This window comes from Homarus americanus, unplaced genomic scaffold (assembly GCF_018991925.1).
Source record: "Homarus americanus isolate GMGI-L3 unplaced genomic scaffold, GMGI_Hamer_2.0 scaffold52806, whole genome shotgun sequence".
NCBI classification, from domain to species: domain Eukaryota; kingdom Metazoa; phylum Arthropoda; class Malacostraca; order Decapoda; family Nephropidae; genus Homarus; species Homarus americanus.
The window spans coordinates 5,810,611-5,824,417 of NW_024720773.1; the positions used below are offsets into that span (position 1 = coordinate 5,810,611).

General features: G+C 36.3%; 1 protein-coding gene across 2 annotated transcripts; it reads left to right on the top strand.

The window, feature by feature from the left end:
• Positions 1 to 439: 439 nt before the first annotated feature.
• Positions 440 to 13,392, top strand: LOC121860931 (solute carrier family 25 member 40-like). 2 transcript variants are annotated; one of them, XM_042358308.1, is made up of 7 exons: positions 440 to 953; positions 4,446 to 4,627; positions 5,733 to 6,012; positions 6,938 to 7,036; positions 7,835 to 7,932; positions 9,803 to 9,884; positions 11,689 to 13,392. In XM_042358308.1, the coding sequence occupies exons 1-7, from the start codon at positions 884 to 886 to the stop codon at positions 11,883 to 11,885; spliced, it is 1,008 nt and encodes a 335-aa protein (XP_042214242.1). In that variant the 5' UTR covers positions 440 to 883; the 3' UTR covers positions 11,886 to 13,392. The 2 variants fall into 2 exon arrangements, with proteins under 2 accessions (XP_042214242.1, XP_042214244.1); XM_042358310.1 differs by having other exon boundaries at positions 9,803 to 9,863.
• The last annotated feature ends 415 nt before the right edge of the window (positions 13,393 to 13,807 follow it).

A 13,807-nucleotide genomic window follows, 5' to 3' on the forward strand; every position in this document is an offset into this window, starting at 1 on the left:
GATTAAAAATCTCCAGAGGAGGGCCACCAGATTAGTGCCTGCACTGCGGCTCCTCAGTTACCCGGAGAGTTTGAAGCGCCTGAACTTGCCTAACTTGTACTACAGACGGACAAGGGGAGATCTGATTGAGGTGTACAAGCATCTCAGAGGGCACTACTCAGTCGAGTGTCCTTACCTAGAGCTGGCGGACGCTCGTCCCATAAGGGGACACAGCTCAAGGTTAAAGAAGCCGCAAGTCCGGATAACTGTGAGGGGTAACTTTTTCGGAGTGAGAGTTGTGAACTCTTGGAACAATCTAACAGAAAGTGTTGTGACGGCACCGAGTGTGAGCTCTTTCAAGACCAGACTTGACCAACACTGGAGCAGGTTCAGGTACATTCAGGAGCCGGTGCATGCCCAGTACTTGCTAACAGTACGTAACAGAGACGTGACCGATCGCCCAAGCGGCTAACGAGCCGATCAGTGGTGAAGAGGATAAAAGTAAAAAGGATAACTGACAGATTAACAAAACGTTGGATAACAATTCATTTTTATCCAACAAAACTATTCATTCGCTGTTTATCCTATGAAACATAAAGTACATATCATAATATACTGTATTGCAGTCTATACCGTCACCAAAGGAAATATATTCTAAGCAATAAAAGAAGTAAATTAATATGATTCATGAAAAATGAAAGAATCAACTCAAAGCATCAGGCTTAGAAACAGCATTATACCTGTATTGAATTTTACTGGATGGGACCGAAGAACGTTGGTGATTCCCACTAGTAAACAGGGTGTTGTGTAATGTGCGGCATGAGTTGGTCCCTCATAACCTGGTGCTGTAAACTACGGTGAAGTTGTCACCGAGACCACGTACGACAGACAGAATTCTATAGCTATGTCTGACCTGAAGCCCCTACACCAAATGGTATCATCGTGCACGGGGGCGGTAATTACTGCAGTGTTCAGTAAGTGTGAATTTGATCAGCTTGTCTTATCTAAAAGCATGATGAAATTGTTGCACTCCCTAAATTTCTATAATTTCATCTGGTCAATTTATAGTAGTGCACCGTTCTTTCTTTGGGTACCGTATTAGAAATGTGTAAAAAAATATAAAAAATCACCAAAAACCAACCAAACCTAACCAAACCAAGTCTAATCCTGTGGGTCCAGGGTGCACTAATGTAAGAAGACCTTTAATAGTCATGAACTTTGGCTTATTTATTATTAACTTGATGGAAGTGGTGCAATTCATTCTTTAAATATGAAAAAACCAACCAACCAAGCCTAACCCATCTAACATATTACTGTATCTTATAAAGTATTAAAGTACTGTAATACAGTACATGTACTTTGGAACATTGACTGGTTAATCAGCGACTATAGGATTTTTTTTTGTACAAGATTTATTATTGATAATAATGGGAAATTACTGGGAATAACCAATATAATTTTATGGTGATTTATAAGACTGGCCCATATTTTCGAAGTTTATTTATGGAGATGTAACCCACTACAAACAACAATGGTTTCTTACAAAGTGGATAGGGCTTTGAAGATGAGGGAAAATTTGGGGTTAAGACATTAATTAAACAGCATAATCAAACCTTTGAGAACCTTACCTAACCTGACCAGTGGAGGGGCATGTGCATGGTTTCGTACACAACCGGAACTGTTTATTATTTTTGCACGTGATATAGACAGAATCAGGTTACAGCAACAAGACGGATTTTAAGTTCACTAAAGACACTAGCTGGATATTACAGTATATTCAATTCTCATTCACATGAGCTTCAGGTGATCAGCTTTGACCAATCAGAGGACAGTACTTTTCTCTTGAATTAGTTACATTTGGTGATTATTCCGTAGTGACCATTCGCGGAACTTTGTATTGATTCTTATACTGTATAGGGAGATAGAGCAAAAAAATTAATACTTTCTAGTATTTTTGTCAAAATTTTTTATATTTTTTAGTTTTTTAACTTTCTGATTTCAATTAAAGAAATGCAATTTTGATTTCACAAAGTTGTCAGGGTATTGAAGTACAGTAGAGGGAAATTGCGCGGTAAAAACATGCAAAAACTTAACCTAACAAGCGAAACCAGAAGAACCTGACCTAGCCACCTATCTACCCCCTGGACTCCTCAGTGTGTAGACCTAATGTAACCCAACGAGATGAAAGAAAAACAAAGGACCCTAAAGAAACCTAACCTGAAATCGACGTTAAGAAATATGTAAATGAAATATAAATTTAAAAAGAAAAGTAACAGCTTCCACAAGACTATCACATGACATTGACGCATCGGCTGATTGGTTGAGTATGAATTAAGCGCATAAGCAAGAGTATCACGTGACATCAACACGTGTGCAGATTGGCCGAGTTAGAAGTAAACAAAATATATACCTGCAAACTTGTATTCTCATAAGTGAAATAAAAATAGTGAAAATATTGTGAAATTTATAAATTTCTGAATCGATATAAGAATCGATATAAAGTTTTGTGAAGTCACTACAGAATATTAACGTTACGTTTGTGCAAAAATTTTATGTACAGATATTTATTTGTGTTATAGTTTCCTCATGACGAAAACACATAAAAACAAGAGAATCACTAATGAAAATATGAGAAAAACGAGGAAAATCACTTAATGCTCCTCCATCAGTTAAATCAGGGAAGTTTTTGTGGTACAGTATTATGACTCTTTGTAGTCTAGAAAATATCACATTCTTTTAAATCACTAATTGGTTATTAATTTCTCATTGTAGAATTAAAAACCTTACCCTATTTCATGGATTTTTATACTTACAGTATTTTGGGACTTTCTTTCCTTATTAAGGATAAGAAACAAACTTAACACAGTGCCAAGCATGCCACTACATACTTGTCTCAAACACTGACAAACACTACCTTTGAATTATGTCTGATTTCAGCAGGAACAGGCTGCTGTGCAATATACTGTACTGTTTACTTAAGTTTGGCAGTACAGTACAGTACTCAGTGGTTCATTCATGCTAAATGATCTTAAGTAACACCTAATTCATCCTAAATGTCTTAATACCATCTTAAACAGTGCCTAACCCATCCTAAACAGCTATCACAGCTTAAATAACACCTTATTTATTTTATTTATTTTTTAGCATGGGTGTTGGTTAAATTAACTCCAAGATCATCTATCAGTTTGCTAAACCCACAAGAATTTAATCAAAGTATTTTAAATTGCAACTCTTAACCGTGTGTGTAATAATAATAATAATAATAATAATAATAATAATAATAATAATAATAATAATAATAATAAACAGTTTATTGAAAAAGTTTGCAGCCCGAAGGCTGAAAATATACATTGGACATAAATGACTTATTACATACATTGGTGGTTTAACAAAAGCCTTCATTAGAGAAAGGTGAAGGAACATATACAGTGAACATACAGATTAATGTTTACACACGTAGATCATGTGAGCTGAGGTGTTGAACAGCAGACGCGTAGTGTAGTAACTCCCTCACAGATGGCGTTATGAGGGGCATCGCGTGGAGTACTAGATCCCTCACAGGTGGTGTTATGAGGGGCTTGACGTGGTGTAGTAATTCCCTCACAGATGGTGTTATGAAGGGCCTGATGATGTAGTAGTTCCCTCACAAATGGTGTATGAGGGGCCTGATGATGTAGTAATTCCCTCACAGATGGTGTTATGAGGGGCCTGATGTGGTGTAGTACTTCCCTCACATATGGTGTTATGAGGGGCCTGATGTGGTGTAGTAATTCCCTCACAGACGGTATTATAAGGGGCATCACATGGCGTAGTAATTCCCTCACGGATGGTGTTATGAGGGGCATCACGTGGTGTAGTAATTCCCTCGCAGGTGTTATGAGGAACTTCACATGATGCTGTAGCAACTCATTCACTATGCGGTGTCGTGCATAATGGAGACACCACGTGGTCCGTTGTCACAGGACTTCAGTCACTCAAGTGGGTGAGGTTGTGGTCCCAGGCCTCTCTATCGTGGAGTCTCAGAGGAATTATCACTGGGTACCTGGGACCTCACTGTGTGAAGGTTAGCTTGGCTCAGACTCAACTGCCGAGTTGTTTTTCACTGACTTAAGCACTGTTCACCACTATTCAACACTGGTTCCATTCCTTTCCCAAATGAAATAGTAACTTCTGGCGAGAACTTGTTGATATTCCGGTGGGTAGGAGGGTTCAGGGGAGGGAGTTGGTATGGGCCAACATAACAGTTGACGTGGCTGCTGCTGAGCAGCGCCAGGTGCGTCTGACCCGTCTTGACCCGTCAGTTTGTGTGTGCGCGCGCATGTGCGTGCCTGAGTGCAATAAAAAATTATTCCCCCCTAAACAGAATGTTGTTTGTCTATACAGTACAGTAGTGAATTTTTATTGACAATAACTAGAGAAGACATTTATTAGATAGAATATTGTAATTTACGTTTTTCTTCTTTCAGTGACTCCATTTGATGTTGTGAAAGTGAGATTGCAGGCTCAACAGAGGGCAGAACTTAGCCGAACTTGCTTTCTTTATTGCAATGGTCTGATGGATCATATCTGTAAATGTGCACAATCAATATGCACCCACCCTGAGCGTGATTTGTGGTATAACCGTCCAGTACAGCTTAATGGAACACTGGTAATTATGAAAATTGGGGTTTTCTTTCATTGTCCAGTATGTATTGCTTTGTCTCCTGATGTAGCTTAAAAGAATTGGGAATTTATTTTACTTTTATAACAATTACAGCCTTATGAAGTTTCTGCTCTAAAATTTGTCCTAAGGAAAGAGAACATTCTGTATTGTTTGATTAGCTATACCTGTAACTGTATACAGGTAGTAGGAAAAAAAAATCTTATAGTTTTCAGTTTTGTCAATAAGACAACCTTTTGGCTCCTGGCGGTTTCCTCAAGCAGAATAAAATTGTCTGGAAGTAGTCAGAATAAAATTCTAAAGTGTGACAATCAATGGGAAAGGGTTAAAGTTCGTAAAAAATTTGAACACTGCTTTAAAGAATAAAGAAAATAATGTAGAATTTAGATTATTTTTTTGCCTTGGAGGATGGGGAGGATAAAATGTTACTCCCCCGAACCTGACCTGATCTATCTCTATTTGGCCCAGGTTAAGGACAGTAATGACATTAGCTTTAAATTTTTATAATGAAGTGAAGAGATAATAAGCCTTTGCATTATCCAATGGGTGTGGGTCTATCATTATACTCTAATGAGCATAAGCCCTAGAGAAGCAGAAAAATAAAATAGCAGGTACACTACGTTAAAATGTGTATAGATAAAATGTGTATAGAGAGAAAGAATTGCATTTAAGGAATTTACATTGTTTTGTGGGAGTGAAGCACAAACTCTGGATGCAAGTGGAAATATCACATTTGAAGAGAACATCAAACACAGTACAGTACGTAGTATTGTATACTGTATCAAGTAAATAGGATGCAGAAAATAAGAAATGTAGAACTAAAATGTGAAAGTAAATAAATCATTAGGCTGAGAGTGGATCAGGGTTCACTCCTTAAGTATGGACATATTGAGGGAATGGAAAGTGAAATTGAGGCACATAAATAAGTATTAAGTACTGTATATTTGTTTAATTTTTAGGTTTCATATGCCATTTTGAAATTGCAGTACAGTACAGTACTGTACTCTCATGTTGAACCAAGCATTGGTGTAATCGCTCATTGTTTGCTGCATTTGTTTCTAAAAAAAATATTTAATTTTCTTCATATTTACAGGATGCCTTTGTTAAGATATCCAAACAAGAAGGAATTCAATCTCTCTGGGCTGGCCTACCACCTACACTTATTGTGGCAATACCCAACACTGTTATATATTTCACAACTTATGAACAACTTCGTGCAGCCGTTCTGAGATATCTACCTGGAGATAGGCAAGACCCTCCCTCATGGGCAGGAGGGGTAGCAGGTGGTTTAGCAAGAATTTGGTCTGTTAGTGTCGTGTCGCCATTTGAACTTATTCGAACAAAGATGCAAGCACAGAGTATCTCATATAAAGGTTAGTTGAATATTGTTTGTTTATTGAATATCTCTACTGTTTCACCGGAAACTATAAGTACTGTATTGCATCCAAGTACAGGAAATTTATACAGTATTTGTAATAATTTTTATTGTGCATTATTTAATTCATTCATTTATACTCTCTTAATTTGTAGAACAAGGTACTGTATTACTTTAATTTGTACTTACACTTGTAATTTTATTTTCACAACCAGAACGTCGTCCAAAATCCACAATTTCCCAACATGATATAAAGATGAAATTACAGTATTCTTCAATTATCATTGATAAAATTTGTGTGCATGATTACTAAAACTACAAGAAGTTGTTAAATGAATAACGTGTACCGGTATCTGTACAATGTTACTTACTGATGTAATTTAGTTATTCATGATGATGAATATGACTTTCAGTCCACATGTGTGCTACATTTATTGCTATCAAATGCTTCTTGGACTTGGAATTTCTAAATGACTGAGGTTTCATTACTGTACTTATAATTACCCAAATACGTACACACAACACACTTGGTAAAAGACAACAGTCCATATCCATGTTTGCAAAACTGGCCTGAGAAGAACTTTGCTTGGCCAATTTTTCAGACTGGAATACTATTCCTATGAAGCTTAGATACTATGTTAATATTGATGTGCATTTTCTCTCATGGTTTCCCAGTTGCCATCATCCAAATTTTAAGCAAATTTTATGGCTGCTTGCCCCTCCTGTTGTCAACCCGCTTTTACAGAGTAGGAAGTTGGCATTATATGTAGGCCTTCCAAGTGCCTTCTTAGCGAGCAAAGTAGGTCAAAACTCCGAAGTAATCTTTGATTACCCTTCTACCTGTAAAATTTTTCCAGGGAAGTGGTGAATTATACCTTTAGTATAAATACTGAATAGTGATAGGGTTTGTTTCTTATTCACAGAGTTGGTGAAAACATTACAAATGGAAATCACCAATACAGGAATCATCAGCTTATGGAAAGGTTGGGTGCCAACAATTCTGCGAGATGTGCCTTTTTCTGGTAGGTGTCATCACTGCTAATGTCACATAAATAACTTGGATTACTGTGACTTAAGAGTGTTAGTTGTCTTTAAACTGATCTTTAATTACCCCAATGTATCATGAAATTTAGAATGTTTCTAAGTACAGTATATAAGATTTCTTAATTTAATTTATTGCATTTTTCTTTGTTTGAATACAGTATACTGTACACTTGCTGGGAAAGTATTTTTACGGAGGGGTCCGATGAATTTAAAAATTAACATTGGCATATTGTCTCACACAAAATTGTAAAGTTACCTGTACTTCAGATAAAGAAAAATGTAAAATACAGTCTTTTTGGGAAACTGAGAGCTTCCTGAAAGTGAGTCAAATTGTTTTTGTTTTTTTGTCGCAGCAGCTCCAAGCGATTCATAAGACTTTGTGAGAAATTGAGAGCTTATAAATAATTATTGACTGATTAAATAAATATTAAAATATTATTGTTTTCAAAGAATTGAGGTAATGGTTGCCAGATGCTGCTTGTTGTCACATGCAATCCTTTGATACAATGGTAGTGCTGAATGGTGGTCTTACAAAAGGATTTTGAAAGGTTGCTGGTTCCTTGTCAGGAACATTAGCATTTATCTTGGCTGCTTTGTTGAAAAGAAAAGTGTATATGGTGGCAGAATTGTACAGTACAGGCTGTACTGTACTCTTTATGTTAAATAAATTCACTGCAGGTCATTGAAGTTTTGAATTTCTTATGGAAATTTGGATCAAAAGTATGTTAGATTAGCTTGACTATCCTTTTGACAACTAATATATCTCTGTATTGCAGTTATGTATTGGTACTCATATGAGATGCTGAAGACCACTATGAATCAACAGCAACCAACAATTCACTTCTCAATGTTTGCAGGGGCTGTATCTGGAGGGGTGAGTCTTATGTCCAGAGTTTTAATCATTCTCTTCCGTTGACGGGAGTTGTCGTGTTGACAACAAGATTTAAAAAAAAATTAATAACAAAGGACACCGCACTACAGTACTTGACGGAGAGGTGCGTTGGTAAATTTAATTAATTCCAATACCTGTACATTGTATTATAAGTTGATTTTATCACCACACTTCATTGTTAAGTGCTGTAGTGCAGTGTCTTTCATGAAATTTTTATTTATTTTTTAACTGTTTGTAAACACACTGATCTCGTCAATGGAAGAGGGTGATTAGTGTTACTGCCACAGTAAGATTAACTAGAAGAGAGAGAGAAAGAGAGGGATAACCACAATAAGATAAACTAGGCAACAGAGAGAGAGAGAGAGATAAGAGATATAGTGTTGACAACGAATTTGCTGAGGTGTTTCAATGTAAAACAGATGGCCCTCGCCTCCGGGCTGCCCTCGAGGGTAGTCTACCGATTTCTACAGGACAGACAACACGTTGGTTCAGACCACTAGACCCTAAAACATGAGTGATTGTGAAGTATTAGAATCTGCTAAGAAACTCTAAATAACTTTAATAAGTATATTTATGTACTAAAATTTGATCATATTATACAAATTGTCTCCTGTATCAACAGTTATAACATGTAAGTTATATTTAAGATGTTAACAGGCTATGTACTGTATATTGATTGTATTATTCATACTATGTGTCCTGAGATAACAGCATTTGTTATATGAGAATTGTTCTTTGACAGCTTTTGACCAAATTATATGGTACGCGTCAACGTTGAGGGTTTATTTCTCCAGCAACAAACCAATAACGCTCCTATGAGCGTTAATATGAACCAACGTGTTGTCTGTCCTGTAGAAATCGGTAGACTACCCTCGAGGGCAGCCCGGAGGCGAGGGCCATCTGTTTCACATTGAAACACCTCAGCAAATTCGTTGTCAACACTATATCTCTTATCTCACCCTCTCTCTCTCTCTCTCGCTTAGTTTATCTTATTGTGGTTATCCCTCTCTCTCTCTCTCTCTCTTAGTTTATCTTATTGTGGTTATCCCTCTCTCTCTCTCTTCTAGTTTATCTTACTGTGGCGGTAACACTGGGCGTTAGTTGATTTCCTTTGTACTTGACATTAAGCACTGTAAATTTTGTAAGATTTCTAATCTGTAATCTAAGGAATATTTCCCTAGCATGGTAATGTGATCAATGGAGGCACAGAAATGTAAAGTAGATAAGTGAAAAGTTGCACTAGATTACAGAACCTTTGAGATCACTTTGTAATTATTAAGATGTAGAGGATAATTGTAAAGAGGGTTTACAAAGGCAGTTTAGCAGGTGTGTTGGGTATAAGTTGGCTATATTGAGAGGGATAAGTTAGAATAATAAATTTTCAAGAGAATTGGGAGGTGATGATGGGAGCTCCCTGGAGGAGTGAGGTGTGTAAATAAGAGAGGGTAAAACCACTACAGTTTTACACCAGAGTAGATGCTGTAAAATGTTGCTGGCTGTAACTGTAATAATGGTCTGTATATGGTGTTTGGCTAGGCTGTTACTAGTGTTCAGCAGGGCTCTTGGAACTCTATATTCATATACTGTACAGTACATATATCCCCAATGCTGGGTGATGGCAAGGAAATATAGAAATTCTATACTGTATAGTCAAATAGAAGAAGATTCAGGAGGAGATGAAGAAAAGGTATGTTTCTGGGCTATTAAGGTTTAACTGATCATCACTTAAAGGTACTGGACATTATTATTATTATTCCTGAATAAAGTGCATCGTTTGTACTGCATCAGTGTGTGTGACCAGGACCATGTAATGCTAATTTACCAAATTTAAATTTGTTTTCATTTTATTTAGATTGCAGGTGCCCTAACTCTACCACTGGATGTCATCAAAACACACCGACAAATAGAAATTGGTGAGAAGGAACTGTTTTCAGGTCAGAATCATTAAGCTTCGTCATTAGACGAAATATTTCTTAATATGAAGAAACTGGGTCTTGGTATTTACTTTCCATATTTTTTTATTCTTGCATGTTGTGTATGACGATGTAGATGGTGTATGTTGAAATTTAAATCTAAGAGAAAAAGAAAGATGCTATTGTAATCATAATTTTATATCTGAAAACTCCATAATGTAATAATTCGATGAAGTTTTTTAACAGTAGACATGAAATGGTGCAGCATGTAGATGTACAGAGTAGTTAAAATCATACAACACAGTGAAATTGATACAGCCAGTATAAAGGGTAGTTGGATAATTAAACTGCTTCTGAAGGCACTTTGTAAAGCTGAAGTGGGTCATAACAAAGAAGAGTTACTGTACATTGTCTTTTTTCATGTTATATTATGTGCTTACAGTTAGGTAGCAGGTATTGAATTTTAACCAGTAGTTAACCATTCTGTATCGACATTTGGGGTAAAACCTACATCAGTGCATTGAATATTTGCTGATTTTTTTAACTGATATTAACCCTTCAATGACAGCGCTTATAAATAGATGATCAGTGCCTTTTGTCCCACAACAACGGTGATCATCTTTATTATCAGGATCTTTCCACAGCATAATTTTTAAGATTGGGGCTCAAGTTAATGTATTTATTGTGACTCTCTTGGTGACTTTTCCTTTCCCACAACCCTCCCTCCACCAGTAGCATTTTTTCCGTCATGGAGAAAGTACAGGCAGTCCCTGAGTTATGAACAGGTTACCTTCCTGGACTCTGTTCATTAGTCAAAACAGTGTAAACTCTATTGGTTACATGAGGTTAAAACACAACCCTGCACATACAAAACAACAATGATATCCCATACATAACAAATAATGTAAATACAGTACCTGTAAATATTGTAGACAGGGTGGTGTTAAACATTATAAAGTACTGTAATATAAAAAATTATTTTCATAAATTTTTGTGATGAATATATTGGGATCCCCTTTGTAAGTCAAGGATTGCCTGTAGCTGGGAATTTCAGTGACATGTCACACAGAGAGACCCCTCGCCATAGTATTGTTGCTTTGACACCCAAAAAATTAAGTAAAATATTATGGGAATCGGAGAGTGAGGTTGAGTTGGAAGAACTGGTAAATTTGCTGAGTTAATTTGGAAATGATAGCTTGTGTATGAGCTTCAGCAATAGTGACACTGACAAACTAGTCATCAGCATATGAGAAGTGCATAGAGACCAGGAGGAAAACAAGGTGGAAGTGCTTCTCCACGTGTTGCTTGTGTACTGTACTGGGTAGGTGTGCATTTTCAATATGTGCACAAGGTGTTAGTGGTGCACGAGACTGGAGTACAGTTACGGTAATGATTTGGACAGCCAAAAAAGGATGGCACAACACAATTGTGAATGAACTTTTGTTTATTTTCATATTACCATATTGATGCCCAGTGCCCTCAAATGTGATCTTAATGATAATTGAAAGCTTTGTATAGTGATTGAAATTATTATGCAAAACTTTTGGGTAAATTATTAGAATATTGCACATGATCTTTGACACTTAAGTACAGAGATAGGAACTAAATTTTCAGGTGATAATTTCCCATATGCCTTCCCTTGTAGATGCAGGCAGTTTATACAGGACAGGTTTCAATATAGAGGAAAATGTTCAAGTAATCTTTTGATTAGGTAAGTTACTTCCCTCTTAAATTGATACACCATTTACATTCAGATGCTCATTGCCAATGCACAAAAATCATATCTTTGTGGAAGCCTGATTTTTCTTCTTTATACTTTTTACAGCAAACTCCAAGAGCTCTTCAACAAAGCAGATGCTTCTGAACATCTACAAACTGCAAGGCATGAAGGGGTTGTTTTCTGGGCTAGTGCCAAGATTAGCCAAAGTGATGCCAGCATGTGCCATTATGATTTCAACCTATGAGTATGCAAAAAGGTTCTTTAGAAATCATAATCAATTGGATAGTGTTTGTAAAGAATAGCACTATGTTATAATATATTCTATTATTTTTCCCATACAACTACTAAAATAGTCTAGAGATCATAGTGTGGTGATACACAAAATCATCTACTTTAGTGCCAATTGGATGTTGAGCTGAAGGTTGTTGATGTTCTGTTCCCTATCTTCATTACCTTTGCACCCAAAGCTGCCAAACTTGGGTCATTGGTATAAGTTTCCTTGAAGGCTTGACACATAATTTGTTCTTCACTCAAAAGAGGATTTTCATTTCATCATTTTATCCCCTCAATTCCCAGAGAAGGTGGATCAAGTGCACAATATGTTTAAAGGCAACTTTTGTCTCTTGGTACACAACTGAATTTAGGGGTACCTCTAGAAGTGATGCTTTTTAACCACAACAGTGGGTCCTTGCTCCTAAATTCATTCTAGTCTGTCTAATTTGTGTTATTATTATTTTCTTAATTTAATAGCCTACTGTATTTTTGGGTGGCTTATTAATATTTCTAATATATTGACTATCACATTTTGAAGTGTTCCATACATGTTTCTTTGTTATAACTGTATTGTACAGTATTCCATCATGTAGGGTGCTCTTGTTTCCTTAATACTTTACTGTCATTTACCTCGCTCAAGTACACTCTTGTCATTATCACCATGTCTTTCCTCTAACCACTTCAGCATATAGTATTACCGTACTCTAGTACAGTATATCACTTTAACTTACTGTCGTCAACTTTTTATCACATCATCTTGCTGTCTTCAACTTTAACTAATAACACATAAAATTTTAATTTTATGTCAGTCTGCAGTCTTCCTTGCATCATTTTTCCTTCTGAAAATGTCTTCATAGCTCATAATATAGTTTACAGTATTTTGTACGTGTTATATTTCTGCAGTTGGCTGTGCTTTAATCCAACCAAATGCTCACTTATGGAGCCTTTTTCTATACATACACTACTTTCATTGAATCCATAGACTGTCTACTCTTCTGCATTTTCTTGGTAATGTCAGCCATAATAGTGACAATATCAAGTTTATTGCTGCTCTTATCTTAACTGGATGCACCAGCTGCATAATTTGAATTCTGAATCTTTGCAGTTTTTATTGAATTCATAAACATTGTTATGCATTCCTGTTGGGCAAAATTTTTATTGGTACAGTACTTTATTTTCATAGTGTGAGAAGCTCGGTGTATGATTGACAAACTTCCAATGTTTCCATTTTCTGTTTTCAACATCAGAAGAATGGTCTAGTCTTCACCAAACAAATGGCTGTGCACTTGGTTTTAGTATAGTTGTCAATTGTATGTCCGGTGCTTCGTATGCATTCATAATTCAACTTAATTTTTTGTTTAATGTACCCTGTATTTTCTTTGAAACTTTAATAACTATTCACTTCTTAGTTCAGGATTTCAATAAAAGGGTTTCAAAAGGTTACACCTTTACTGTCATCATGCTATACTCTGTAAACTTTCTTGTTACAAGGTATGTGAGATAATTAAACAACTACTGTCCAGTACTTCTAAAATGTACAAGTCTTTATTTTTCTCACTACAGTACAGTGGTCCCTCAGTTAACGAGCAGAATCCGTTGCAGCAGGTTGCGCTTTAACTGAAAATCTCGTTAACCGAAACCATTGTTTCAATGGGTTTTTGGGTAATTGGTTCCAGCTCTCTGAAAATTGCCTAAATTCAACAAAAATGTTAGAAATTGACACTTACTTTGAGGTGTGTATGTAGAAGGCTCCTGGATGATGATGATGATGATGATGATGATGATGATGATGATGATGGGAATTAGAATGGGGGTGGAGGAGAAGGGAGAAGAGAAGGCATTGGGGTGGAAGAGAAGTCACCTCATGGTGCCATTTCACCCATAAAATTTTAGTTCTCTTGGTGTAATTCAAGATTATTTTCTTTAAATCAACACTGCACTGCATTATATA